Source organism: Alternaria postmessia (genome assembly GCF_024291825.1).
Source record: "Alternaria postmessia strain BMP 2775 chromosome Unknown scaffold_128, whole genome shotgun sequence".
NCBI lineage: Eukaryota > Fungi > Ascomycota > Dothideomycetes > Pleosporales > Pleosporaceae > Alternaria > Alternaria postmessia.
The window spans coordinates 1,086-27,749 of record NW_026260201.1 but is presented as its reverse complement, the minus strand read 5'-3'; the positions used below and the strand labels follow the sequence as shown (position 1 = coordinate 27,749).

General features: G+C 50.9%; 6 protein-coding genes across 6 annotated transcripts; 2 read left to right on the top strand and 4 right to left on the bottom strand.

Moving 5' to 3' along the window:
* Positions 1–1,511: 1,511 nt before the first annotated feature.
* Positions 1,512–3,057, bottom strand: J4E82_010472 (uncharacterized protein; the record flags this gene model as incomplete). Its single annotated transcript, XM_051736684.1, has 5 exons — positions 1,512–2,004; positions 2,057–2,198; positions 2,476–2,609; positions 2,790–2,921; positions 2,978–3,057. The coding sequence occupies 5 exons, from the start codon at positions 3,055–3,057 to the stop codon at positions 1,512–1,514; spliced, it is 981 nt and encodes a 326-aa protein (XP_051583553.1).
* Positions 3,058–6,533: 3,476 nt separating this feature from the next.
* Positions 6,534–8,359, bottom strand: J4E82_010471 (uncharacterized protein; the record flags this gene model as incomplete). The annotated part of the gene is made up of 2 exons (XM_051736683.1): positions 6,534–7,750; positions 7,801–8,359. The coding sequence occupies 2 exons, from the start codon at positions 8,357–8,359 to the stop codon at positions 6,534–6,536; spliced, it is 1,776 nt and encodes a 591-aa protein (XP_051583552.1).
* Positions 8,360–8,823: 464 nt separating this feature from the next.
* J4E82_010470 (uncharacterized protein) lies at positions 8,824–9,558 on the bottom strand (the record flags this gene model as incomplete). The annotated part of the gene is made up of 1 exon (XM_051736682.1): positions 8,824–9,558. The coding sequence occupies one exon, from the start codon at positions 9,556–9,558 to the stop codon at positions 8,824–8,826; it is 735 nt and encodes a 244-aa protein (XP_051583551.1).
* Positions 9,559–10,135: 577 nt separating this feature from the next.
* CFT1 (mRNA cleavage and polyadenylation factor subunit) lies at positions 10,136–14,615 on the top strand (the record flags this gene model as incomplete). Its single annotated transcript, XM_051736681.1, has 3 exons — positions 10,136–13,648; positions 13,721–13,868; positions 13,990–14,615. 3 exons carry the CDS (start codon positions 10,136–10,138, stop codon positions 14,613–14,615), a joined length of 4,287 nt encoding a protein of 1,428 aa, XP_051583550.1.
* A 7,967-nt stretch (positions 14,616–22,582) lies between these two features.
* On the top strand, positions 22,583–23,922 carry J4E82_010468 (uncharacterized protein; the record flags this gene model as incomplete). The annotated part of the gene is made up of 2 exons (XM_051736680.1): positions 22,583–22,618; positions 22,675–23,922. The coding sequence occupies 2 exons, from the start codon at positions 22,583–22,585 to the stop codon at positions 23,920–23,922; spliced, it is 1,284 nt and encodes a 427-aa protein (XP_051583549.1).
* Positions 23,923–25,631: 1,709 nt separating this feature from the next.
* J4E82_010467 (uncharacterized protein) lies at positions 25,632–26,269 on the bottom strand (the record flags this gene model as incomplete). Its single annotated transcript, XM_051736679.1, has 3 exons — positions 25,632–25,638; positions 25,846–26,047; positions 26,101–26,269. The coding sequence occupies 3 exons, from the start codon at positions 26,267–26,269 to the stop codon at positions 25,632–25,634; spliced, it is 378 nt and encodes a 125-aa protein (XP_051583548.1).
* Positions 26,270–26,664: the final 395 nt, after the last annotated feature.

Below are 26,664 nucleotides of genomic sequence, written 5' to 3'. Positions count from 1 at the left end.
TTCCTCTGTCCTCGAATCAACCAACTGTTTTATGCGAAATGAACAATAGTCGTCTGAGCGATCCGGGATCTGAGCTGCGAAGTGGAAGATGCCTAATTTGTAGGGTAGCAATCGAGTTTCCGAGTGAAGTTGGCGACAGACAGCTATGAGACCCAGGTTGCATTCGTTAAACGATGGATAGGTCTTGGCAGGGCCGCGGTGTAGATGTAAGTTATAGATGTTCTCTCCGAAAACATAGTCGTAGATAGCGATCCTGAGTTCGGCTGGAAGGCGCAAGAGGGGAGAAGGTATGAGACTGCTGCTGCAAAGCACGTCAGTCGCGCACTCTAAGATCAGGAATTAGGGCGCTTACTTGTGGTTGCGAGGTTCCTGAATATGGGGAGATTGAGCTTGACTACGCATGGTAGATCTCTGCTCTGACTTATTGTCACGCTTTTTGGATTGAGACTTCACGTCCGATATCCTGGCAGAAATAGCGTCGGCGGGAAGCATGCTCCGCGCCTCTTGACTGGAATCGTGGGGTGTATGATGACTGTCGTAAGCGGGGTGGTTTTGCAAGGAGAAAAGGTTATGAGACTCAGAGGTAAGCCCTCGATGGGGTTTTAAGGCTTCCGGAAAAAGTGGAGGTGAACCAAAGATCCGGATTATTAACTTGGTCATCGCTTCCATGCGCTGCTTCGTTCGCTACCACAAGATCTGCTCCACAAAAGATCGTTCTAGACGAGCAACGCCAAAAGTGTTGAGTTTGTATTGAAGAAGTGCTGTGTCGACATGGACCTAACGAGAAATGGAGAGCAGATTCGGAGGACCATGATCAAAAAAGATTAGGGAGGGAATCCTGTCGCGACTATTTCTGATGCATGCGTAGCTGATTTCGTAGTCTTTAGCGAGAAGACAAGTCCATATCACGTTTCCAATCTCGGCCGGCGGGCAGAGTATGGTGCAATTTCTTGCGTTTAAATCGGAGACATGGAAACTTTCAGATCACGACTCTGTTGTATGAGAAACTAAATTACTTACACTTGGTCACGATGGGATTGATTATGCATAACGCGGTGGCCAGCGGCCTTGAAAGTAGGAATATAAGCCTTATCCCTATTCGCTATCTGGACTCTATCATCCCACTTCTTCTTATCAGTGAGTTGCCTGTTGCCAGCATACAGTGGTGTGTGGCTCCGGGAGGCCATGATGGACGGGATGAAGTTTTTCAAAGGCGGGATGGATGTTGACATCCGAATGTATACGCAAAGTGCGAGAGCGGCAATGAGGGTCGATCTCAAGTGAACACAGCTGAGTCTGTAACGATGGAGCAATCGTTTCGGCTCTGTGGATACAAGCACGTCCTGGATTCTGGCAGATGGCGATAGCAGAGTGCTAACAAGTAAGCTGCCCACGAGCACCGCTCTACCAAGATTGCCTCAGTAACGAAAGCACGTACTTCTGGGACCCGTTTCACTATCACGCTCACTGCTCACTGGCAGGAATGCCCGGCAAAAACGATTGACCAACAGCTAGGCAGGAGAAATCTCGCAATTCAACTCTGTAACCCAGTACATACCGGTCCCTGACTCCAACTCTCCAATGTTCGGAACATGATCATTGAGAATATAAATCTCCAACTTGGCAAGAGCTTCGACCTGTTTCCTTGTTCTTTTCTCTAGGAACACTCTTATAGCCGAAAACATATTGTCTTCATCATCCTCGAGCTCTTCTGTGGGCAAAGTATCGAAATTGAATGTTGCAAGCTTGTACGGGAGTAAAGCGGTCTCCTGGTGAATCTGGCGAGAGACATGGAGCAGGCTTAGAAAGTTGTGTTCGCAGTAGGTGGAAGAGGGATAGCGATCATAATCGCTGAACTGACGCGGCCTTAAGCTGACATGGTAGTTGAGAAACCATGGGTACTTGTTGATTTGAACGACCTCGTCGAAAACATAGGTATATATCATGGTTTTGATCTCTGCTGGAAGACGTAAAAGTGGTGACTGAACGGCATTGATTTCGGTGCTAAAAGACGTTGTAAGTCAGAGCGCTAATGTGTGGGACTCAAGGGACTTGCATCTTGTTCAGACGAGCACGTTCATGTAAAAGCAGCTTCTGAGTATTGAACCGCGGGGTCACGATCTGACACGTCTCCTTTTCCTCAGCGGAAGAACTGCTACTCAAGGGTGGCGCAGCCTGCTTGCGAGCGACCATGTCGTCTTGCGCTTGAGGTGCTTAGATTAGGGCAGCAAGAAAGTGCAGAAGAGGCGCTGTGGAAAAGGTGCGTTATAGATCATGGGTAATTGAGGAAACTGCGAGTTCTGAAGCAGGCTAACCGCATTAAGGACATGGCTTAGTACATAGCCACCTCGACCCCCGCTTTCGGCCACCCCTGCAGAATCCTTCCATTAAGACCAGAAGGTGTACAATCGCGACTTTGAAACCAACGATGTCATGCAACCGTTATGTGCACAGCCAAGTCGGAAGGTTTCAGACCCAGATGAGCGAACCAGTACAGACCGGTTCCACTCTTCTTCTCATACTGATACTCGTGTTCAAAGATGTTATTGAACCCGTCAAACTTAACAACATACTCCATGTTCTGCAGGCTTGAGACCTGCGCCCACGATCTGTTCAACAAGAAAATTTCCAGAACGTCGAGTGGTTTGCCCCAAGGATAACGAAAATAGCCAAACTTGAAAGTGGTGAGCTGATATGGTAACAGGGCGGTTTCTCGATACAATTGGCGAGAGACACGAAGTAGGCTTAAGTATTGTTTGACGTGTTCCGTTGTCTTGATGACGTCGTACTCCCCTTCCACAAGAGCAAACCCTGTACCTTTGAGTGCGAGGACTTGATCGCGGAAGACGCTGTCGTAGATCATGTTCCTAATCTCAGGCGGGAGACGAAGGAGTGGGGAGTTTGCAGCGTTGAGCTCGGAGCTATCATAAGTCAGTTGTTGCTAAGCGAGAAAACGGAAGGAACTAGGAAGTCTTACATCTTGTCGCGCGCAGCAATCTCACTTCGAGACTGCTCCAGATGCTGATCAGCCGCGTTGCCCATAGAGGAGGAAGACATCGATGGCGAAGTGGTCGCAAGGATTCAAGGAAGGGTGACGGTGGTGGAAAGCGTGTTGGTGGAAGAGATCTAGTCGGAGAGAAGATTGAAGTGCCTGAAGAGACCCTGCCAAGGTCGGATATCCACGGACGTTCCTTCCTTCCTGAAGAGGTGGTCAAGGTGAATGAGACCACTCAAAGAGACTTACGGCATCAACGACACGTCACAGGAAATCCCTGCCTTCACCTTCATCTTCGACCCTAATGTGGTATGCAAGTGAAGCAATTAGGATACAGATATCAAGCTATAGCAGTGTTCATGAGTCCAAGACTACTCTGGTAGAGCATACAGCTATCATTTTGATTGTCTTGACGCAACAACGCATCTGGTAGCTAAGGACATGAATCAACTCCTCGATCTACGGCTAATGAGGATCCATCCGCACCCTCGTTCTTTTGCCCAATATGCTCCACTTCCCATTATCATCTCATGCTTCCTCTTCACCTTATTGTAAGCCTGGAATCCCACTCTACTCAACACTTTGATCTGTTCCAGTGATCTCTTCTTCAAAAAGCTTCTTAGCATCTCACATTGCTGTTGATAGTGTACGTTCTTTATAAGCCGACCATATTTATCAAACGTGTCTTCATGACAGATGTCGAAGTAGAACGTCGCTAGTTTGTATGGAAGCAGAGCGGTTTCTTGTTTCAACTGACGAGATGCAAGAGGCAAACCGAGAGCTCGGTCAAGACTTTCAGTCATTTTAACTTCACGATTGAACTGCCATTCAAATTCATCAACCTCATCAACGAAGAAATTCTGTCCACAATATACGTAGCCGTATATGATATTTCTGAGTTCTGGAAGAAGACGAAGGAGGGGTGATTGCAAGGCGTTAAGTTCGGTACTAAATTATTGTCAGCTTATTGTTTGATAACAGACTCAAAAGTCGCACATCTTGCTGAGCTGAATTCTCACACTTTGTAGCTTTTCTTCAGCGGCTTCCATCACTAATTCCTAAAGCGATGGATCAATTCAAGATAAGGTATCTTCGACAGAGGGTAGTTGACGCGATAGAACAGCCTTTGTAGGAAGAGACAAAACGATGAAGGCGCCGGGCGGAGCAGTAGAAGAGGATGTTGATTTGGTTATATACACAAGAGAAATATGTTGGATATTGTTTGCCAATGCGAACGTGACGCGCAATGTATGCCGAGTGCTCTGGTCATCTGATGACCTCATCTGCCACTTCCGGTCGCCCTCTGGGGACGATGCCTCGAGGAATCTAACATTACGAGGACGACTCTCGTTGCAACGATCTGCTAGGCATCGCTAGCAAACTATCCTTTGGTGTGTAGCTAAGAGAGAAACTGCACCACAAGACCCAGTCGTTCGGCCCAGTACATTCCATTTCCAGTTATTTTCGAATCCTCGAAGCAATAATTAAAAGTCAATGTTTGAAGCGCTTCGACCTCTGACTTTGATCTCTTTGATAGGAATATCCTTACAGAGAGAAAGATGAGAGGATCGTCGAGTGAATGATAAGGCCACTGGTCGAAGCTGAATGTCCCGAGCTTGTAAGGAAGCAACCTCGTTTCATGGTAGAGCTGACGACAAACGAGCGGCAGGTTTGGATGTCGATACTCGGTTTGGTCAGGTTTGACGACGACGGGGGAACCTCCGGGCCGGATCTTGGGCCAAAGGCGGTAGCGTTTGTTGCCGAAAACGTAAGCGTAGATACCGTTCCTGATTTCGGGGGGAAGACGCAGAAGTCGAGACTCGATGGCGGTACGCTTGGTGCTAAAGCAGGACTGTTAGCAATGGAGCAGTTAAGCCAGATAATAGAAAACTCACATTTCCTCCCGCTGAGCGCGGTCGCGCAGACGCTGCTTGCTAGTTGCATCTTTGCGACGGGCCTGGTGAAGCATCCTGTATCTGGAAGATGTGTGAAGTATTGATGGAGAAGTAGTAGACTCCAAAGCGTGGGCGATCCTGGAAGAAAAGGAAGTGAGTAGGTGATAGAACAGAAGAGGAGGGTGGGTGAAGAGCGAACGAGTAAGAGAGACTTTGCCAAGATTATGGTCCTTGCTGCCAGTAGCTCAAGGTGAATGTGAGTGTTGGAACCTATGACCATGTATTTGAATTTCTATAGCATCCAGGAGCGCGCCATAGTTCTTCTGATCTCAGATATAAAGGCCAAGTACAGCTAGCAGTCATATCAATACCACACTCGCTGTCTGTCGACCGGAAGGCCATGACGGCTATGTGAGCTGTAATCTTGCGGCCCAGTACGCCCCAGTTCCCATCACCCCCATAACCATGTAACGGCTATCGTAGCATTCTACTCGAGCCATGACTTCAATCTGTGCCTTTGACCGTTCCCGGAGAAATCCCTTTAAAGGAAATAATACTGAACGGTCGTGCCAATCATCGGCTAGCCTGAAGACTCCGAGCTTGTACGGCAATAATGCTGTTTCGTGATACAAATGGCGAGAGACGAGAAAGAGGCCTAGGTCGCGGCGAAGGCTAGGGCGCTCCTCCAAACCGCAACAGGTACCGATGAAGTAACGCTCGTCCTGGAACACGTGGTAGAAGACTATGTTTCGGATCTCAGCAGGAAGGCGAAGGAGCGGAGAGCTGGTGGCGTCTTGTTCAGTGCTGTTATCATCGTTAGCTGCAGATACATCGACTACAAGCTGAAAGTCTTACATCTGGTGAAATGCTGCGGGCGACTGAGCTTGATCGCCGAGCTTTTGCCTCTCAGACGCACCAGGTCCTGGCGACGCGTTGTTCTCAGAGACACTTTTACTCATGATGAAGGAGTGTGTGAGTGACAGAAAGAGTGGAAGAGCTAGATGAACGTAGACGAATGTAAGAGACTTTTCGAGCGACGCCAAGACAACAACAATAACAATCGAGACGCGCCTTCCTTGCTGGGTTGACCAAGGCAGGTAACGAGTCAGAGATGTCAACTCGCGCCACCAGAGAACGATCGGATTTCCATGCTGCTGATGCCTCTCGATTCCCACTAAACGTGAATGAACGACAAGCCACCCACGCCTACAGCTTCACCAGTGTCACCATGGTTGAGAAGACCTCTTATACATGTGAACGGAATGAAGACCACGGCACGAAGATACTTGAAACTACAATTTATATTTTGACCATATGATGAGACGCATACACACCATTTAGGAAAAGTACTCCCTCAACACCTGTCACTCATCGCAACACCAGCATGTAAACGCAAACGTACTTGATCATGTATTCGCAAACGTGCTTAGCAGCCATAACGAGGTATCATACAAATTGAAGAACCAGAAAATGAGAGAGAAAGCAAAAAGAAGGAAACACAAAATCCACCAACACAGAAACTAAAACAGGAAAGAAAATCGACAAAACATATATACCAAACACCACCCCAACCCCGTCCTCCAACCGATCTCATGTCCCCATTCTCCACACACACAACTTCATTTCTCCTCCCATCACTTTTTTTACTGAATCCTCTCATCTCTCTCAGTCGCGCCATAGCCCGCCGGCTTCCTAGCACGACCAGTGACATCACTCCACGCAGCACCAAACCTCCGTCCCGTGCTAGCCAAGAGCCCCTCTTCCTCCTCCTCCTCCAAATCACGGTCGATCTGTTCCTGATCCAGACTGGGAGCCTTGAACAGCGTAGTCAAGAAGACGACCAGGTAAACGCCCAAGAAGGCGAACTGAGCCCAGAAGAGGACGACGCCGAAAAAGGGGAAATTGATGGTGACGCGGTTGATGAAAGTTGATAGAACGGAGGGCGTGCAGACTTGCTGGGCAGCGGGATTGGTGGCGAGTTCGCTACACGACTTGATGAGGTCCTTGTGTTCTGTGCAATCAGGTTGTTCGTCGAGGCTGTTGGTCTTCATGTCGCAGTACGTCTGCGGGCCCCAGGTAGCATATTGAGGAGCAACGACCATGGCGACGGAGTAGTTGATGGCGAGGGTAATGAGTGTCAGCAAGACGGTAGCCATGAGGAGTGCCTGAGGCGAAGTGTGTCCCTTGCGGATCTTGAAGATGGTAATCCACAGGAAGCGGATACCGGCAGTCGCGATCCCGACGACAGAGGCGGAGAAGAAGAAGAGGACGAGCAGAAGGAACAGAATGTAGTCGATGGGGAAGACCTTGGCGGACTTGACGAGGATGTAGTTTAGCGGCTGGAAGATGTTGATGTGGCCGAGGATGTAGCCGCAGTGGGCGCCGCAAATGGAGTTTTTCGCCTTGTCAATACCGGTGATGAGCATGGAGGCGAAGATTACAAGGGCAAAGACCATTAGGATGAGTCCACCAACGAGCTTGAGAGGACGGAAAAAGGCTTCCGTCTTTATCCACGCTTTGACGATCCAATGGCGGTCTTGGCCGGAGGATTCAGCAGCAAGACGCTCGCGACGGATGAGGGTACGCTCTTCGCGGACGAGAGCTTCGAGTTCGCGGCGGTCACGGCTGTCGAGGCCGTTTTCGCTCCCTTCGTTGCGGCCCTCGAGCTGGCGTTGGCGCTCGCGGTTGCTCTCTAGCTGGGATGCGGTGTTGGCGGCGAGGGTAGGGGCCGAGACGGAGGGCGCGGATTTGATCATGGCGACGGGGAGGAGAGCCATGCCGGCGCCGGTGTAGAGGACGAAGAGAATGGTGCCGACGGTTATGAGGAAGCCGAGGCCAAAGGATAGGGCGCGTTCGCCATCTAGACAAGTTAGTGTATACGAGGGATGGCATGAAAGAATTGCCGCTTACGGTTCTCGGATAGCAGGTGCTTGAAGTAGTCGAGATCGAGGCGCTTGTCATCTTTGGCTTGCTTCGCAAAGGGAACGAAGAAGCCAACGAGGAAGATGGCGACGACGAAGATGAGGAAGCCAAGAGTCCATTTCAGCGCTCCTCCAATGCGCTGGCCAGCCGTCTGCTCGCCATGCTCGGCGGCATCCTCATCGTACTCCTCGTACCAGAAGTAGGTAAACGGGATGACCAGAAGACAGAGAATCGCGTCGAGCGAGTAGAGCGTGTAGTAAACGATGCGCAGCGTGTAGACGATGCTATCGACCTTTTCAGGCGTCGCCCAATCTTTTTTGCGGCCTAGACTGGATTTGGACGTAGATGAGACGAGGGCGACATCGACGGGAATGAGCAGAACTGTCGCGAGCAGGGCGAGGGTGGTGAAGATGCAGACGATGGTGACGGCAGCGGCGCGGTCGCGCGGCTTCTGGTAGACGTAGACGAATGTGGACGCGATGAGGAAGAGGATTGCCACGGCCACAGCGTAGGCGACCCAGATGAGCGAGGTCTGTATCAGCGCCATGGTGACAGCGTGCTATCACTTGAGCTGAGCTGTGGTTGAGATGAGGGGATTCCAGGTTGCGACCGACATGTTTGGGCATGACGTCTAGCGGCCTGGAACCTTGGTCGATCATGGCCCATGTAGTTAGCGCTGCCCACATCCCTGTCAAAGCTGCTGGAGCTCTCTACGCGCTAGACGGAATCGCGCAAGAGCTCTTTGACGCGACATGCGTAGGGGTTTCCGCCTTAGGCAAGGTTATTCCGAGGATATTTTTTATGGACGATTTGTTACTCTTGTACATTCTTAAGATGAGGGATTCGCAGACAATGACTGTAGCATATACAATTTGGTGGAGCACGATCTGCAAACATCAATAGCCGTGTATATAAGCGGAACACTTTCTAAACTACTTTGATGTGGTATGTAACTACTGCTGAGTAGATTCCCTCGGTTTGCAGAGCGAACAAGTGCAAACAGAAGAGTCATCACCATGACTTCCAGGCTCGGTCCCGCGCTTCTGACCAGGGGTGATTAGTCTCGTTTTCCGTTGGCCCATGTGCAGCGTAAAACATAGCTATGCCCACAAATGTCTCTCCCTCATAAGTAGCGTCGCTCTCCTGGAACGGCATAGAAGAAACCTCTACCGGATGTACGCGATGAAATTCATCATTTCCCTCCGTTACGCGAGCATATTCTTCCTCGGAAATTCGATCGAATTTAATGCGGCGTGCTGGACTCTTGTCTGTGGACCAATCTGCGCCTGAAGAACGGAAGACAGTCCCGTGATGATAGTCACCAAGGTGATAATCGATATAGCTAGGCACTAGACCAGGTAGTTGTCTGGCTCGGTCGTTGCCATACTGCTGCTCTTCAGTATCATCATCCGAGGCCGAGTCCTTCATATCTTGTATTTGACGTGTATAATCTTCCTGTGCGGTCTCCTCGACATGTTGGATTTGACGTGTATAATCTCCCCGGGCGGCCTTCTCTTTGCGATAATGAGCAATACACTCATCGTCAACACTGCTATCCACGTTGGACGCAGGAAGAAAGTAGAGTTCCAGACGGATCGGACACCCTGTGTTGTCGTACGGCGTTCTGCGCTTAATAGCTTTGAAAAGCTCAACCGGCTTCACAGTCTCCAGGGTCATTTGTGTGAAGTAGATGGCGAAACTGAAAAGCGGCGGGAGCGGGCAGGACACCCAGCCATCGAAAACCATGAGTGCTTCGCGCCCAGAGTGATCTGTGAATGGGATAACATGTGTTTTTATTCGATGAATACGATCACTGAGCGCCGTGCCCCCTCTTGGGTATCGATTTCTATGGTAGACACGCGATGGCATGTTCAAATGGATCAGTGTGAGTCGATGGATGTTATTAAGGAAAGTATATTCTCTTCTATAAGTATTGTTGCTGATTGCGTCGCAAGTTGAGCGCTTTTCGCGAGCTGACGTATCGCGATACTTGTTGGGCTCTTTGGCTGTCGGCGCAGTCGCTCTCCGAGATAGCGTACTTGCTGTTGAGCCTCTGCTACTGTACGTGGTGTCTCTGTCTGCGGTGCTGTCTGCGTTGCAACGTTGTCATAGTCATCTGTGGTGGAGACGGTGTTGTAGCTAACGATAGGACGCTATCTGGACCGTGCACTTTACAGTAGCGCGTAGAGAGCTCTTTGACGCGACGTGCAGCCATCAATTGTACCCACCACGTACTCACGACATACTCACCATACTCACCACCGCTGCACCCACACCACTGCCATGACAAGTGTCGCCGGCACCTTCATCCCCCACCCCCATCATGCAGTGCTACACTGAAATAGCCCCGCCCACGGCCGTGAGCCATGCTATCAACCTCCCCTTCCTGCACTCTAGATCAAACAACCTAGTCGTCGCAAAGAACTCGCTCCTCCAGATCTTCGAACTGAAATCCACCACCACCGAGGTCACGCCGGGCGGAGGGAACGAGTCGGAAAATGCAGCCGCAAACCTCGACACAGAGGCGGCTGATGTGCCATTGCAGCGCACCGAGAACACGGCCAAGCTGGTTCTCGTTGGGGAATTCCCGCTAGCCGGCACAGTCATATCGTTAGCACGCGTAAAAGCGCTCAATACAAAGAGCAAGGGCGAGGCGCTGCTGGTGGCCTTTCGGGATGCAAAGCTCAGTTTGGTAGAGTGGGACCCGGAGAGCTACAACCTCCATACAATATCAATACACTACTATGAGAACCCAGACTTGCCCGGCATTGCACCTTGGTCCGCTGATCTCAAAGACACGTACAACTTCTTGACGGCAGACCCCAGCAGCAGATGCGCCGCCCTCAAGTTTGGCACCCACAACCTCGCCATCTTGCCCTTTCGCCAGCGTGATCTTGTCGAAGATGACTATGATTCCGATGCCGACGCTCCCAAGGAGACGGCCCTGAAAGCGGAGCACAAGACGCCCTATTCCTCGTCTTTTGTCCTCCCGCTCACCAACCTCGACCCCACCCTCACACACCCCGTTCACCTCGCCTTCCTGCACGAGTACCGCGAACCCACCTTTGGCATCGTCGCCGCCTCGCGCCAGACCGCCCCTTCCTTGCTCGCTCACCGCAAAGACATTCTGACCTACTCCGTCTTTACCCTCGACCTCGAACAAAAGGCGTCCACGACCCTTCTCTCAGTCTCTGGACTGCCTTATGACATCACAAAAGTAGTCCCCCTACCGTCTCCCATCGGGGGCGCTCTGTTGGTGGGAGCCAACGAGATTATACATGTTGACCAGGGAGGAAAGACAAATGGCGTAGCTGTCAACGAGTTCGCCAAGGCCTGCACTTCGTTTCCCCTCAGCGACCAATCTGATCTGGCGTTGCGGCTGGAAGCATGTCAGGTTGAGCTGTTGTCCCAGGATACTGGTGATGTGATGATTGTGCTCAACAATGGGCGCATCCTGATCCTTACGTTTACGCTCGACGGCCGAACAGTCTCAGGAATGACCATACAAACCGTATCCTCAGACCACGGCGGCCATGTTCTCAAGACTTCTGCATCGTGCACAGCCAATCTGGGCCGCGGCCGATTGTTTGTCGGAAGCGAAGACGGGGAATCAGTAATGTTGGGCTGGACTGGCACGTCCAGCCAACTCCGCCGTAAGCAACCGACTGCTGACGCCGACTCCGACCAAGACATGTCTGATGACGAGGACGGCGATGACGATATGGAAGATGACCTCTACAACGATACTGCACCCGCAGTCCAGAAAATCACGGCCGCTGTGTCCGAACCAACGGCGCCAGGCTCGTACACCTTCCGTGTCCACGACGTCTTACCCAGTATAGCGCCCATCAAAGCCGCTGTTCTGCACCCTGGCAAAGACACCGAGTCCCTGAACAAGGGTGAAATCATGCTTTCAACTGGGAGGGGCAAGGCTGGTGCCATTACAGCGCTGAACCGCGAGCTTCATCCTGTCAGTGTTGCCACCATGGAGCTTCCATCTGCGCATGGTGTATGGGCTGTACATGCGAGAAAGGCAGCTCCCGGTGATGTCACGGCGGCGTTTGGCGAGGATGCCGAAGCGAACCTGGCGAGTGATGTAGATTATGATCAGTATCTTGTCGTTAGCAGGACCGGCGACGACGGTACTGAAAGCACAGTTATCTACGAAGTGAATGGCAATGAACTGTCAGAAACCGATAAAGGTGATTTCGAAAGGGAGGAAGGAAGCACCATGGACGTAGGGGTTCTGGCCAAGGGAACCAAGGTCGTCCAAGTCATGCGCACAGAGGTCCGAACCTACGATTCCGAACTCAACATGGATCAGATTCTTCCCATGGAAGACGAAGAAAGTGGGAACGAACTCGCCGTCATCGACGCCAGTTTCGCCGATCCATACCTACTGATCCTCCGCGAAGACTCTAGCGTCAAGATATTCAAGGCTACAGGTGATGGCGAGCTGGAAGATGTCGAAGCAACAGGGTTGTCCGGGATTCAATGGCTGTCTGCCAGTCTGTTCAAATCCTCAAGCTTCACCGAAGTCTTTGCCTTCCTGCTAACACCAGAAGGCGGACTGCGCATATTCGCCATGTCAGACCTGTCCAAACCGTGCTACGTTGCCGAAGCCCTGAGTTTCCTTCCACCAGTGCTGGCCCTGGACTACGTACCCAAGCGCAGCGCAATTAAAGCGACCATCACCGAGATCCTAGCCGCTGACCTGGGCGATGCGACGAGCAAGTCTCCCCACCTCATCATCAGGACATCAAACGACAACCTCGTCATCTACAAAGCGTTCCACTCTCCGTCGCGATCGCCAACAGATCTCTGGACCACAAACCTCCGCTGGGTTAAGCTAAGTCAACAACACGTCCCACGATATATCGAAGACACCAGCTCCGAAGAAGACGGAGGTTTCAAAAGCACACTATCAGCCATCACCGACATTACCGGGTACAGCACCGTGTTCCAGCGCGGCACAACGCCTGCATTCATCTTCAAGGAGTCCTCCAGCGCACCGCGTGTCATCGGTCTCAGCGGTAAGCCCGTCAAAAGTCTCACATCCTTTCACACAGCGAATTGCGCTCGTGGATTTGCATACCTAGATTCTACAGACACGCTCCGCATCGCGCAACTTCCATCCGACACCCACTACGGACACCTTGGATGGACAACCCGACGCATGCCCATGGACGCAGACGTCCATGCCCTCGCCTACCATCCTTCTGGTCTCTACGTTGTCGGCACCGGCCAACATGAAGAATACCAGCTCGACCCCAGCGAAACCTACCACTACGACCTCCCCAAGGAAGACATGTCGTTCAAACCCACCATCGAACGCGGCGTGCTCAAGCTTCTCGACGAGAAATCCTGGACAATAATCGACACGCACGTGCTCGATCCTCAGGAAGTCGTCTTGTGTATCAACACGATCGATCTCGAGGTCAGCGAACAGAGTCATCAGAGGAAAGACTTGGTCGCAGTCGGTACGTCGATCGTGCACGGCGAAGATCTGGCGACCAAGGGGTGCATTCGCATTTTCGAAGTCATCACCGTGGTGCCCGAGCCCGACCGACCGGAAACGAATAAGCGGCTTAAATTGATTGTCAAGGATGAGGTCAAGGGGGCTGTTTCGGCCATTAGTGGGCTGGGAACCCAAGGGTTTTTGATCATGGCTCAGGGACAGAAATGCATGGTGAGAGGACTCAAGGAGGATGGGACGTTGCTTCCCGTCGCCTTTATGGATATGCAGTGCTACGTCACGGATCTGAAGAATCTGCCTGGAACGGGTATGCTGGCCATGGCGGATGCGTGGAGAGGGGTTTGGTTCACGGGGTATACTGTAAGTTTCCTTTTTCCCTTTGGTCGTATCGACGACTAGGTGGTGAAGTTACAGTGCTGATAACCGGAACAGGAAGAACCGTACAAAATGTCCCTTTTTGCAAGGTCAAAGCATAATCTCGAGGCCATGGCGGTGGAGTTTTTGCCGTTTGATCAGCAGTTGCATTTGGTGGTTGCGGATGCGGACATGAATCTGCAAGTGCTGCAGTTTGATCCCGATAGTACGTTCCTCTTGGGCGGACGGTGGGGTGCTCACTACCTCGCCATCTTCTCTATCCTGTCTCTCCATCTCCTTTTCTCTCTCTCTCCTTCCCTAAACAACAAATCACTGACGCGTCATAGATCCAAAATCAGAAGCTGGTTCCCGCCTGCTGCACAAATCCACCTTCCACACCGGCCACTTCCCCACATCCTTGCATCTCGTCCAATCCCACCTCGCCTTACCATCAACAACCGATACATTCACGCAGGACCCATTGGACAATGGAAACAACGGCGATGAAGATGAAGACGACGACGGCGACGACAATGACAACGCCACTCCTACTGCACCCAAACCCAGCAACACAAAACACCCTCTCCTCCACCAAATCCTACACACATCCCAATCAGGGACTCTCGCCCTCATCACCCCACTAACAGAAGATTCCTACCGCCGCCTCAGCAATCTCGCCTCTTTCCTCGCTTCTACTCTCGATTCCCCTTGCTCCCTTAATCCGCGCGCCTTCCGCTCCGCTGCGGATCACTCGATCAATTCGATAACGACGAGCGAAGGGGGGTGGGATGCTGGAACGGGGGCTAGGGGTGTGCTGGATGGGAATTTGTTGATGAGGTGGGGCGAGTTGGGGGAGAGGGGGAGGAGAGAGGGGTTGGGCAAGTATGGGGAGGGAAGGGAGGGGGAGTGGATGTTTTGGGGGGAGAGGGAGGTGTTGGCTGGTTGGGGAGTTTTTGGGGGGAGGGGAAGGTAAGGAGGGGGGTTTGTGGGTGCCGTGTGTTGAGAGATGGATGGGGTAGGTGGCGGTTGTTGTTGTTGTTGTTGTTGGGGGATGATCACGGTCTATGGAGGATGGGCAAAGCATATGGATGATCATAAGCAGTGTTGATTGCGTAATATGCCATGTGGAGTTGCGGTCTCAAGTATCTTCATCTTGTCATGGTTTTTTCATCCAGTTCGTAGATATATGAGAGGTCCCTTCATGCCAATGCAAGTTCTACAGCAGCGGATAACAATCAAGTGAAACCTACTCTAACATAAAACTGTTTCCGGATCTATTCTTCAGTTACGCAGGCGTGTAACGTGAGTAATGAGTAAGCAGCTTGAGCGAGCCATGACCCGACGCGAGCCAGCGTGATCGTGCCTGATTTCCTCCCTCTTGCCTGAGCAGCATGAAGAGGGTCTGAATCTGGGCCCCATCAATTCGAAGGGATGTCAGGTGTTTGGAATCGATTAGTCCCATTTTCGGGACCCCATCACGCTCGCTGGGGCCAAGAATGGCTGGAGCTTACCTATGAGAATGCTCCCAAGATCACCCGCCGCCCTGGAGAATTCTTACTCTCGAAGAAGCGGCGAGAACATCGATGCTGGGACAGTATGCAACAGAGAGGGCGACGCATTAGCAAACGGTGTGACAATCTTTGCATGCCAAGCCTTTGCACAGCCCACACACAGCCTCCACATTATGCGCAATCATGATAAAAGCGCTTGTATCTCCCTGATACTGTAGCCAACCTTCCCCATCACCTACCAACTGCCATTGTCTTAATGTTTGATTTACAGCTATCCTTACGGCCTAGAACTGCAGTTGCGTGATACGACTTCTTCGCTTCCAAAACTGCAGAGACTGACCCCGATTTCATCCCCAAAGCTGTTTTCCCCTCGATCTGCAGGGCTCCGATCCACATCCTTAAAGCTGCAATCCAAGGATATCCTCGGAATGAGCAGTCAGGACCAGATTAATGATGACACTGACGACGCTTCGCACTATGTACAGACACTTGTACGTGATCACATGGAGACTGTGATGGATTATCACCGGGATCCACAGCCTCCTCCCGCATCTCACATGGACGATGCAGAAAAGCTATTTATGATCCAAGTCATCGTTATTGCCCTTGAGCAAGATAAAGAAGTTGTGCTTGCCTGCCTGGTCAAGGCAGCTGTTGACGTCCAGAATAGGGCAGTTGGCGAAGAATCAACTGCAGTCAATGATTTCCTTCAACAAACTGTGGATACTGTCAGCAGTCGTGGGGCGACATTAGCCTTCTTGCAGAGTGTTCTCGAGACTCTGATACAATGTGACGAAGCACAGAGAAGTGCATCATCTTTGGCAGCGTCTTCGACAAGCGAAGCCCCCTCTGGAATAGAAGTATCTGTCGGACGCGAGACGTTTGAGGTTCCTTTCCAGGACTTATTGGAATACTTTTGGACATCGACACATCTGGACACACCTTGTCATAGTTGTCACCAACTATTTCTCGATGGACCACCGATCCGTACCTTCGCTAGATACGATTCGCAATCATCGACGACTTCGGATATTCGTATACGCATTCTCAATCGTCATTTCGCATGTTTACAGTCAGACCGCACATTTTTCATTCCAGTTTCTCACGTCTGGGATGCTTCAATCCGCGTAGCAAACGATTCAGGAACGCACAATGATGAGGCTGCCACCTTGCTCATCAATACACTTGAAGCCTTATTTGAGGGCGCAAAAGATGCCTACGATCCCGGAGTAGAGTTTTGGCACGACTACTTCAGTGTTCCCCAATGGCAAACAGCGATCAAGGACTCCATCCTTCTCTACCTTCCATCAATATACAGTCTTGCGGAAGAAATTCTGGTCCATATGGCCGACGTTTCACCATCTTCTGTTGCTTTCTTAATTATTGGAAGTCAGACCCAGGCGGATCTTTCGTTGCTCCAAGCATTCAAGGTCATTCCCCTCTTGCGCACCTTGTGTAATTCCCAATGGATGCAACGGATGTGGGTGACTCTCGAGTATTCCCAATGCAAAAGCGCATGCATCATGGATCAGTCGAACCAGATTTGGAGACATCGTAATGAGAATGGCCTGTTCGCTAGAGATACCTTTACGCAACTTGTCAATGGCGGCCAGGCGATGTTAATCGGCTTGTTTCGACATGCCAAAAGTATCGCTCGCACTCTCAGCTTGCCAGGCGAATTCCTGGGTGGAATAGCATCCAGAGAAAATGGCCCACCTCAATTATGCCTCGGTGAAGCGTTGGAGCTGGTTGCCAGGAAGCAATGCTTCTTGTTCCGAGATCGCTTCTTTGCTATCCATGTGTTGCTGAACCGTACCGTCGTACCTGGCGCTTCTAGAGCCCTCTCACCGACCGAATCAGACATTTGCTCATGGGTGTGGCGGAGCGCTTTGACGAAAGGCGATTATTCTCCCCTATTACTCCAACCTCGAGAGAATGTGGCATTTTCAAATCCTGCATCTGAGATGCCGTCTTGGTTGGTTGGTCACGGCAGTCTAGATGCGGCACAGTGGGTTCTCGGCAATCAATTGAGCAGTCCAGATCGAGCACTAGTTTCCACAGCCTTACCAGTAATAATGGCGATGGATCTAGCGGGTACAATAGAGAAAATTCACTATCTGGACGCGGAAGAGTCTGGGGAAATTACTGGTGTGGATTGGGCCATACGACTGCTCAATTTGATCGCCGACGCGGGGAAGACCACCCTCTCACCTGAGCGATTGGTGGATGGCATCAATCGCATCTTCCCGTTCGATATCTTGCACAAAACAGTAGCATCTTCAATGGTGGGTATGCGCCTCTCATTTGCAGAACGTGAGGAGCAGGACCCCGAGTTCCGGAATAAACTTGAACTACAACTTGACTCCTATCGTAATGCTCCTGACAATAGCGATCACGGACGGGTCCTTAGGCAAGAAGCCGCCGAAGAGATTTCACAGATACTCCAACTGGACAAGCATATCATGGGGAACATTACAGATCAAGTTACTCGGCTCACAAGATCAAGACACATTGCCAGAACCCGAAAGGAGCGAGGCGCTGTTAATGGTGAGCCAATTTGTGAAGTGAGATGTCCAGGATGTCGAGAAGTTTCACCCTTTCGCCTTGACCTGAGAGAGACGGGCCAAGTTGGAGATAAGTTGTACAGAATTTTCGGATTAAGTTACTCTGAAAGCCTGGAGAATGGTGTTGGCTTGGTGGTTCAAAAGGGAAGGATTTCAGGCAGGATGCTTTATGGGCCTCCCTCTTGTGACTGCCGATTCATGGAAAGGGTACAAATTGATTGAGTAGAACTTTCAAATGCCTTCGATGTGCCCACGGAGGTTCTTCACTGACTTCAAGGGATTTGGTTTGTACTGGGTGGTGGAAGGACAGTGCAGGAAGCCAGGATGGCAATTGAGACAGCACCCTGTAGTAATTCAGAGAGGTGCCGTCCACAGTACTCATAGACAAATGTAAGAGAGCAGAGAAAGAAAGTCTGCCAGTTGAAACGTCGGAAGTAACTCTGAAGTGCTGAACGTAGCAGGTCTCATAGGATAGGGATGCTTCAAAGAGAGATAGGCTCCCTGAAGAAATTCTCCAAGGAGAGAGATACTCCAAGGAAAAAGCATCTAGGAGAGATGATATCCCAAAAGCGACCAGAATCAGGACAAGGTCCAAAAGGGAATTGAATTAGAGCAACATGAGGCACCATGGTTTTCAACATGATCAAACCCGAGCAAGGCAGAGCAAGGCAGAGCAAGCTTGAGTCAGGCTGAGCAGGAATGAGCCGATGTTGAGCTGAGTAGGATTTTGCTGATATAATAGACTAAAATCGATTAGCCTAGTCGGGTGTATGCCAAGAGTAGAACCCAGTTGAAAATAGCGTAATTGAACCACCGAAAGAAAAAAAGTCGCTACATTGTTCTAAGCTGCACCCCCCTCCTCGATTCCTCTCTCCCTGCAAGATTGCTGAAATCATCCACATATGCTAAGTTGTAAATTGGATGTACTACCTGAAGCCGACGGGCAATAATAAAGTGTTTTCTGTGATTGCGACAAACAAGGTTAGAATTGAGGGACTTGGATTTTGGTGTATCAGAATAAAACATGCATCTCCGACAGTACAACTATTGTATCCGCAGCCGCTGCAGCAGCGGATGGAAGCGAGTGTCTGAATGTCGAAATTGTACCCAATTGAGCCATTGGCCTGACACGCGGTGACTGCAGTTGAGCCGAATAGAGCGAGGATAGTAACGGGAAGTAAGACTCTCATTGTGGGCATGATTCAAGAGGGGAGAATATACTTTGATAAAATTGTGATGGAATTGTCGGAGGCTAGATTGGGAGACTGATGTGCCGTCTGTTAAGATACATATGCATATACTTATATATATCTGCTAAAGGAGAATTGTTGACGGCCGGTCCGTCCGGACGCGCTAGATGCGAAGGTCGGGATTCCCCGGGGCAATCGGATGCGTTGCGTACGTGTCAGACGATAAGCGTGTGTACAACTCGTGTGCTCTCCGACAGTATCTCGGTAGTCATTTAGTGCATGCGGTCCGAATGGGTAGGTAGCTTCAGAGGTACCTAACTACGACTCAACCGAAGCCTTGGTATAACTTGATACGATAGCCCCTCTGGTACCTGTCTAAGTGTTGTAGTGAAGTATCTTCGCGTGTTGTGTATCAGAAGTGGGGACTCGAGGCTAGGATTGCGAATTTATGGTTGGGTGTGAGAAGAGGAGGTGGTCGGTCGTTGGTCGGTTTAGATGCTGTTTGTACGACCCTTTTCGATCATCCCTTGTTTTGCGTTACGAGTATGTACGATACCTTTTCGGAACTGGCTTTTCCGCCTCAGCGTGATGGAATGTACTCTAAGGCTGACTTTACGCATATAAGAGTTGATTAGTTGGATCCATAGAGCGAACGTTGGATAACAGTAGCAGTCGTAGAGGATTGTTGATGTAAGGCGACAAAAGCGGCCTCTTCTAGAAGGCGCCATGAGAGACCTTGTACATGTCTAGGAGGACAGCGTCGCATTGAATCTGTACGGTCTGCGTTCTGGGTGGCGGTCGTCGGAAGTGGAAAGTGAGATGAGAGAGTGTTTTCGAAGCGCACCTTCACCTCGAATATTCAACCACTAGTGAGCGTTTCCGTGAGTATATAAACAACACAGCTTCTGCCACTCACCCGATTCTTCTTCTCTCTCCACACATCCTCTGAGCTTGCTGAACGAACAATCCGAGCAAGTCAACATGGCTGGTAGAAAGCGCGCTGCTTCACCCTCGGGTGGGGCGTCCGCTGCGAAGAAGACCAAGAAGAAGAAGAAGCTGCTGTAAGACTCTATCATCCAGTCGTCGTTCTTGTTACTGACAAAATCTTCTAGCGTCACATTGCATGTCGTCTATCGCTCCGGTGTCTTTCCCTTCTTACGCCTTCCCGCCGAGGTCAGGAACATGATTTACCACTATGTCTTTTACGGAACATATCATACACACATCAATTGTCCGCTAAGCGAAGCTGAGAAGCTTCAACGGGATCATACGTCGAAGTCATCGATGAACAGCCCGAACCTCAGCTTGGTCTACGTGTCTCGCCAGCTCCATTATGAGACTTCCCTACTTCCGTACATGCTTACGACGTTCTACTTTCATGGCCATGGGTATTTCCAGCCCACTTTCCGGGACCTCAAAACGTTCCTGCAGAGGAGGTCAAAGATACAGATCAAGGCACTTTCCAAATTGGTGGCTCATCGCTACGGTTATACTATGAAGTTGACGGAAAAATCGGGCAACGGACGGTACTGGATGAATTATCTGGGCTACAGTCGCCCTTCTGAATGGTATCTAATCAAGAAGCAGAGATTGAAGTGGTAGTATCTGTGTCCCTGAGGAACTAGTACGCAGCAATCGGTGCCTGCGAAAACAGCCGACTGCCTGTATTCGATAGCTGACATGACTCGAAGAAACTCCATAACATCCAAGAATCTTCTCGCGATACGTAAAATTCTCTCATGCTCATGCTGATAGTCATTTCTGCTTCGTGTCCCGCGCTTAGCATCGTCTCATGTACACCGTGAAATCCAAAACCAAAGGGGAGAGAAAGTCGCAGTCACCCCGCCTAGGCAGCTGCAAAGAGTGATTCATGCGTATATTAGCTCTACTCCTTCTCTCAGTTCTCTTCTCCTCTGTCTCACATTCAACTAATCCCTGCGTCCGTTTCCCAAACACAGCAAGTAAGCGCAAATCAACATGGCCAAACGAAAGCGCAAAGAATCTGGAACTGGAGACGCGGTCAAGCGTACTCGAGTGTAAGTCTCTCATACTTTTATGCATCTAGTTCTCAACTGACAGTTTGGATCCAGAAAGACTTCAAAAGCTCCTCATTTCCCCTTTCTCCGCTTTCCCGCCGAGTTGAGGAACGTCGTATACGACTACGTCTTTGGCAGCACCCATTACAAGTTCTACAATTCTCGCTGCCGAATGGCAACTCATAACATAAATCTACTCCTCGTCTCCCGCCAGCTCCATACGGAATGCGCTCTGTTGCCGTACAAGCTGTCCACCTTCTCATTCGGTTTCACAGCCCCTATCCGTAGGTTTTTGGAGGCGAGGACAAAGCAGCAGTTGCGGGCTATCGAGGATATGCGTGTCTTCGGGACATTTGGAGGCACTAGTCGAGCGACTGGGTCCTACTGGTTCAAGTATCTTGGTTGCGAAAAGAAGCGTTGTTCTGATCGCTACCTATTCTTTCTCTCGATGTGGAGGGAACGGGAGTATTGAATTTCGTGACTATTCCACGTCTTTCTGCTATCAATCAGTTTTCCTTGGTAGTACCTACACATGTTGCTAATTCTTTTCATTTCCTTTGTCAGGTGAACACTTGACATTAATTGGGCACGATGGTATACATTGGCAGGGTGAGCATTTATTTGAATGTTGACTTTTTTGTAACTCGCAATACGATGAATGATACTTCTTACATCTCGGGGCTCTTTCGCGCAACGATAGCGCCATCGATGCACATTGACACCGTGTGCCAAGAATCACGTGCCGAAGTGTGTGAGGCAGATTTTGCTGATGCTGCACAATGATGTATCGTCGGCTTTTGCCCGGAATTTCTGCCTCAGGAACAGGTACATTGTACAAGCCTCAACTAGTGACTAGTGATCAAAATCAAATTCTAACGTGTGGCTGATGCCGGAATTCCGCGATGCAAGTCAGGGTCGGATCTTCGCCAATCTTCGGCGATAAGAGCCCTATTGATAGCCCTCGACGTGATTGGCCCGGCCAAAAGAAGTCCGAGCGTAAGTTCGTCGAAGCTTCCCAAGGAATGCACAGCTGGAAACACATGTTTTGGCAGACTTGAGTGCATTCTTCATGGTAATGGCAGGTTTCTGGTGTGGATTTGGATGCTGTGGGGCCAGCTACGTAGTTTGGGCAGGCAGTCGACCGCTTCCAGGCAATCTTGGGCTGTTGAGGGACCATGGAAGGGCATGGAATTGTTTGGAATCTTCTCTCGCTCGGCGCAGCCGGTGCATTTGCAACATCCTGGTTACTACTTTTAAGTCTACAAGCGTCGCCCCCAGCTCGCATTCAATATACACACGTTACTGCTTTCGAGTCGTAATCAGTTTCCTTCACCTTCTGTCCCGCTACTGACTTCCACGGCGACTCTTTGGTAAGCGCTTTTTTGCCTCTGTCCGCGTCGCTTCGACGAGTTAGCCGCGCCTTCTTTCACCCGCAAGGCTGACGTGCAGCTGGGCGACTACTTTGCACAACTCTCGCCCCGAGGCTCATTGCTGACTAGTATAAAGATTCTCCTCGACACAGCGACTCGCCCTCTCCACAGACCAACCTGATACCCGTCCCGCCTGCCCCTCAACTCGACTTTTACGACCCCACTAGCCCCTCGTCTGCATCACCACCACACACGCACCAACCGCGACAATGGTCAAAGACACAAAGTTCTATGACACCCTGGGGGTAAGCCAGCCTTGTCTACACGGCATCTCGCACAGGGCATGGTCTAACAGCAACAGGTAGCACCAGACTGCTCCGAGGCCCAACTAAAGACGGCATACAAGAAGGGAGCCCTCAAATGGCATCCCGACAAGAACGCCCACAACCCAGAGGCCGCCGACAAGTTCAAGGACCTCTCCCACGCATACGAAGTTCTGTCGGACCCGCAGAAGCGCCAAATATACGACCAATATGGCGAGGAAGGCCTTGAGCAAGGCGGCATGGGAGGAGGTGGCGGCATGGCAGCCGAGGACTTGTTTGCGCAATTCTTCGGCGGCGGCGGCGGTCCCTTTGGCGGCATGTTCGGCGGCGGCATGGGCGGCGGACGCGAACAAGGCCCCAAGAAAGCCCGCACAATCAGCCACGTACACAAAGTCTCGCTCGAGGATGTCTACCGCGGCAAGGTGTCCAAGCTCGCACTCCAGAAATCCGTCATCTGCCCCAAGTGCCACGGCGTCGGCGGCAAGGACGGCGCCGTTAAGAAGTGCGCTGGCTGCGACGGCCGCGGCATGAAGCACATGATGCGCCAGATGGGCCCCATGATTCAGCGCTTCCAGACCGTCTGCCCCGACTGCCAGGGCGAAGGAGAAATCATCCGCGACAAGGACCGCTGCAAGCAGTGCAACGGCAAGAAGACGATTATCGAGCGAAAAGTCCTGCACGTACACGTCGACCGCGGCGTCAAGTCGGGCCACAAGATCGAGTTCCGCGGCGAGGGCGACCAGCTGCCCGGCGTAGAACCAGGCGATGTCGTCTTCGAGATTGAGCAGAAACCCCACGCCAGGTTCCAACGTAAAGACGACGATCTCTTCTACCACGCTGAAATCGACCTGCTCACCGCGCTGGCTGGTGGCCAAATCCACATTGAGCACCTTGACGAGCGCTGGTTAACCGTCGACATCATCCCCGGTGAATGCATTTCCCCCGGCGAAGTCAAGGTCATCCGCGGCCAGGGTATGCCGTCGTACCGCCACCACGACTTTGGTAACTTGTACATTCAGTTTGACGTCAAGTTCCCGGACCGCCTTGGTAACAACGAGGATGGAGGCCCGATGAGCCCCGAGCAGATTCGCGCTCTCGAAAGCGTCTTACCGCCAAGGAAGGTGCCAGAGGCTATGCCCCCTGCTGATGCTATGACCGAGGACTTTACCCTCGAGGATGTGGATGCGGGTGGTGAGGGCCAGAGGGCGAGGGGAATGGGTGGCATGGATGAGGATGATGATGATATGCACCCGGGAGCTGAGCGCGTGCAGTGTGCGTCTCAGTAAAGAGGTGTGTGCTGGAGTAGCTGGAGTAGCTGGAGTAGAGTGTGCATGATGTTATGAGAGCATGAGGTTATTACAACTGGTGGGCTGGGGAATGTTGGGCGTGGTGGAGTTGTGCATTTCCCGATTGCATTGGAAGCCTTCTGCGATACCAACGAGGACTGTGGTTTTTCCCCTTTTCAGTCAGTTTCTTTTTTTTTTCTTTAACTTTCTAGCAAGGCATCACTATCTTGTTTTTGCTGGTTCATTCGGCGTTCTTCTTAGACAGGGGAGAAAGCCTGAATATCGGCATCTTGGTAAATGAGGGTTTAGTAGTTTCTTGATGAAAATGTTCTTCGTGAAGCTTCTTGAACTCTGCAAATCGTCTTTTTGTCTTTTAACGACATTTTTGTTCGCTCATTTGCTAGTACCACCATGATGCAACGAAGCTCAAGAGTATGTACCAGCGCTACCATAACCTGCCATCGACTACCACGCTGACAGTTGACGCAACTCTCCCTTGGTAAATCAACCCTATTCAGCCGTCGGTACTCTTTCCAGCAAACCAAACCGATGCTCCTCCATTCCACTTGCCGCACAAGCTCGATCTAAATAATGCTCACCCCTGCTATCAACGCCGATCCCGTCCCAGCTGGTCACGTTCTCTCATTTTTTTTTAATTCAGCGTCTAAAGGCTTCTACTTTTGCAAGCATGCTGCCATTCTGTTATAGTCCTGTTATTTAAGCTGTGTTAAGCCACGTTCCCTCATACCCATACAACCTCCCTCTTGCCCTTGCGCTCGCCCGCCTATCCTCAATCTCTCGCTGCCGCCGATTCCGTTCCAGCTCGTCAATCTCCCTCGCAGTCATATCCAACCATTCAACCGCCGAGCACGCATGAACCCCCGCGACATCCAAAGCCGGCTTCCATTGCACTTCCGCCATGACGTCGATCTGCGCAGCTGTTCGCCGCGCCAGGAAGGCAACGAGGTGCGTGGCGTGCGTAGCTCGGATGGTAAAGACGTTTAGTTCGTAGAGCAGCAAGCTGGTCTCGGCGTGTGTTTGGCGACATGTGCGTAGGAGGCCGATGCAGTTGGTGCGTGTGGGGTGGCTGGCTCGCATGGTTGTTGTTGTTCCTTTTGCCATTGTTGGCGAAACGAAGAGGTCGATTTGTGGGTGGTGGAGGACGAGGGTGAAGACTTGGTTGCGGAGTTCGGCTGGTAGGCGGAGAAGTGGTGATTTTTGTGTGGTGTGTGTGGGACTTTATTGTTTTGTTGTTAGGTAGTGAGAGAGATGTGTGTGCTGTGGATTGACTTACGTTGTAGGGCGAGCTTCCTCTGGTTGCAATTTTGATGCCATGTCGGATTCGTCGCTGATGTTGGGATTTGGACGGACCGTTCACAGAAGATGCCAAAGAGTGGAGAGGGCAAGAGATATAGAGATTCTTGGTACTCATAATGGGGCTGTGTGTATGTACGCTGAGGCTTCGAGGCAGTTGGAGGTGGCTGAGCACATTTACCCCATGTCGCTTGGAAACCTGAGGCAGAACACGAACATCTTCCACGACCATGCGCGCTTCCATTTTTGCCGGACCGGCTTCGCAACGACGGACAATCTACATAAATTGCTGCGTCGACACGTCCCACCATTTCTACGCAGATATCTGATCCATTCGGTCGCAGACATGTGACCAGCGACTACGCACTCATTCAGGATCCCAACTCGCCTGCGCGTCAATCCCTTGAATATTGATCAGCTTTCGTATCACAATAAATCTGTCCCTAGAGCGCTTACAATCTTGGGTGTTTGGAATCTTTGGCCCGTAATACCCATCCTGTTATTACTAGACCCGTGGCCGTGATTATATAGCTCCCGATCGGCCAGCCGTAGAACGAAGCAAAGATACAGGTGGCGATGATAATGAGCATTAGTACTAAGATTATGTACCATGGAACCGAAAAGTCTTCGTCGATCCAGATTGCCCAAGCAATGGGTATATTCACACCTGTTGGGTCAGACTTGAGCTTGCTAAGCTTCTTGGGTGTGCGGCGGAAAATTGAAAGTGTGTCAGTGCCATAGTCAATTTCGAGATTGACACTTTCAAGTTCTTGTGGGGTTGGCTGTTCGGAATCAGTTTCTGCTCTTCTGCCTAGGAGGAAACATATTAGTCAATGTACGGATTAAGTCTGCACGGATGCTTACCTGGTTCTGGTGCTAGTTGGTCCTCTAGATCGAGTGTGATGACTGTCATGCGAGTCTCCCATGCAGAATGTGGCCAAAGCTCAGACATACGTATTGGAAGTCTGTATATCTTGTCCTTGAACTTCATGATAAGGCGGATATACAACCCTTCTTGCTCATCGTCTGACATAATCGCCACCTTGTTTGCAGCATCGCACCCGTTGACCCAGAGGTGTAGCATGTGTTTCGCAAAGCCCGAAGCGCCGTCTGACTCAGCTGGATCATGAGTACTTTCCCAATCACTATCGGTTTTTTCTGGCCACTTCCAGCTCACTGGCTGAGGGCTCTGAGCGTAGTACTCGAACTAAGATTCATAAGTAATTTAGCAGCGATGTCATAAGACCCTAGCACTCACTCTTTGTAAGCGGATTGCACTGATGTCGCGAAGTGTTTTCAAGTGCTGGAAGAATGTGCGTTGAGAGTAGTACCATCTCTTGAGGTCCTTGATCAACATTCCATCACGAGGAAGATTAGCATCTGACCTGACAGTCACTTCGCGTAGACCTCTGCCATGCGAAGATGGAC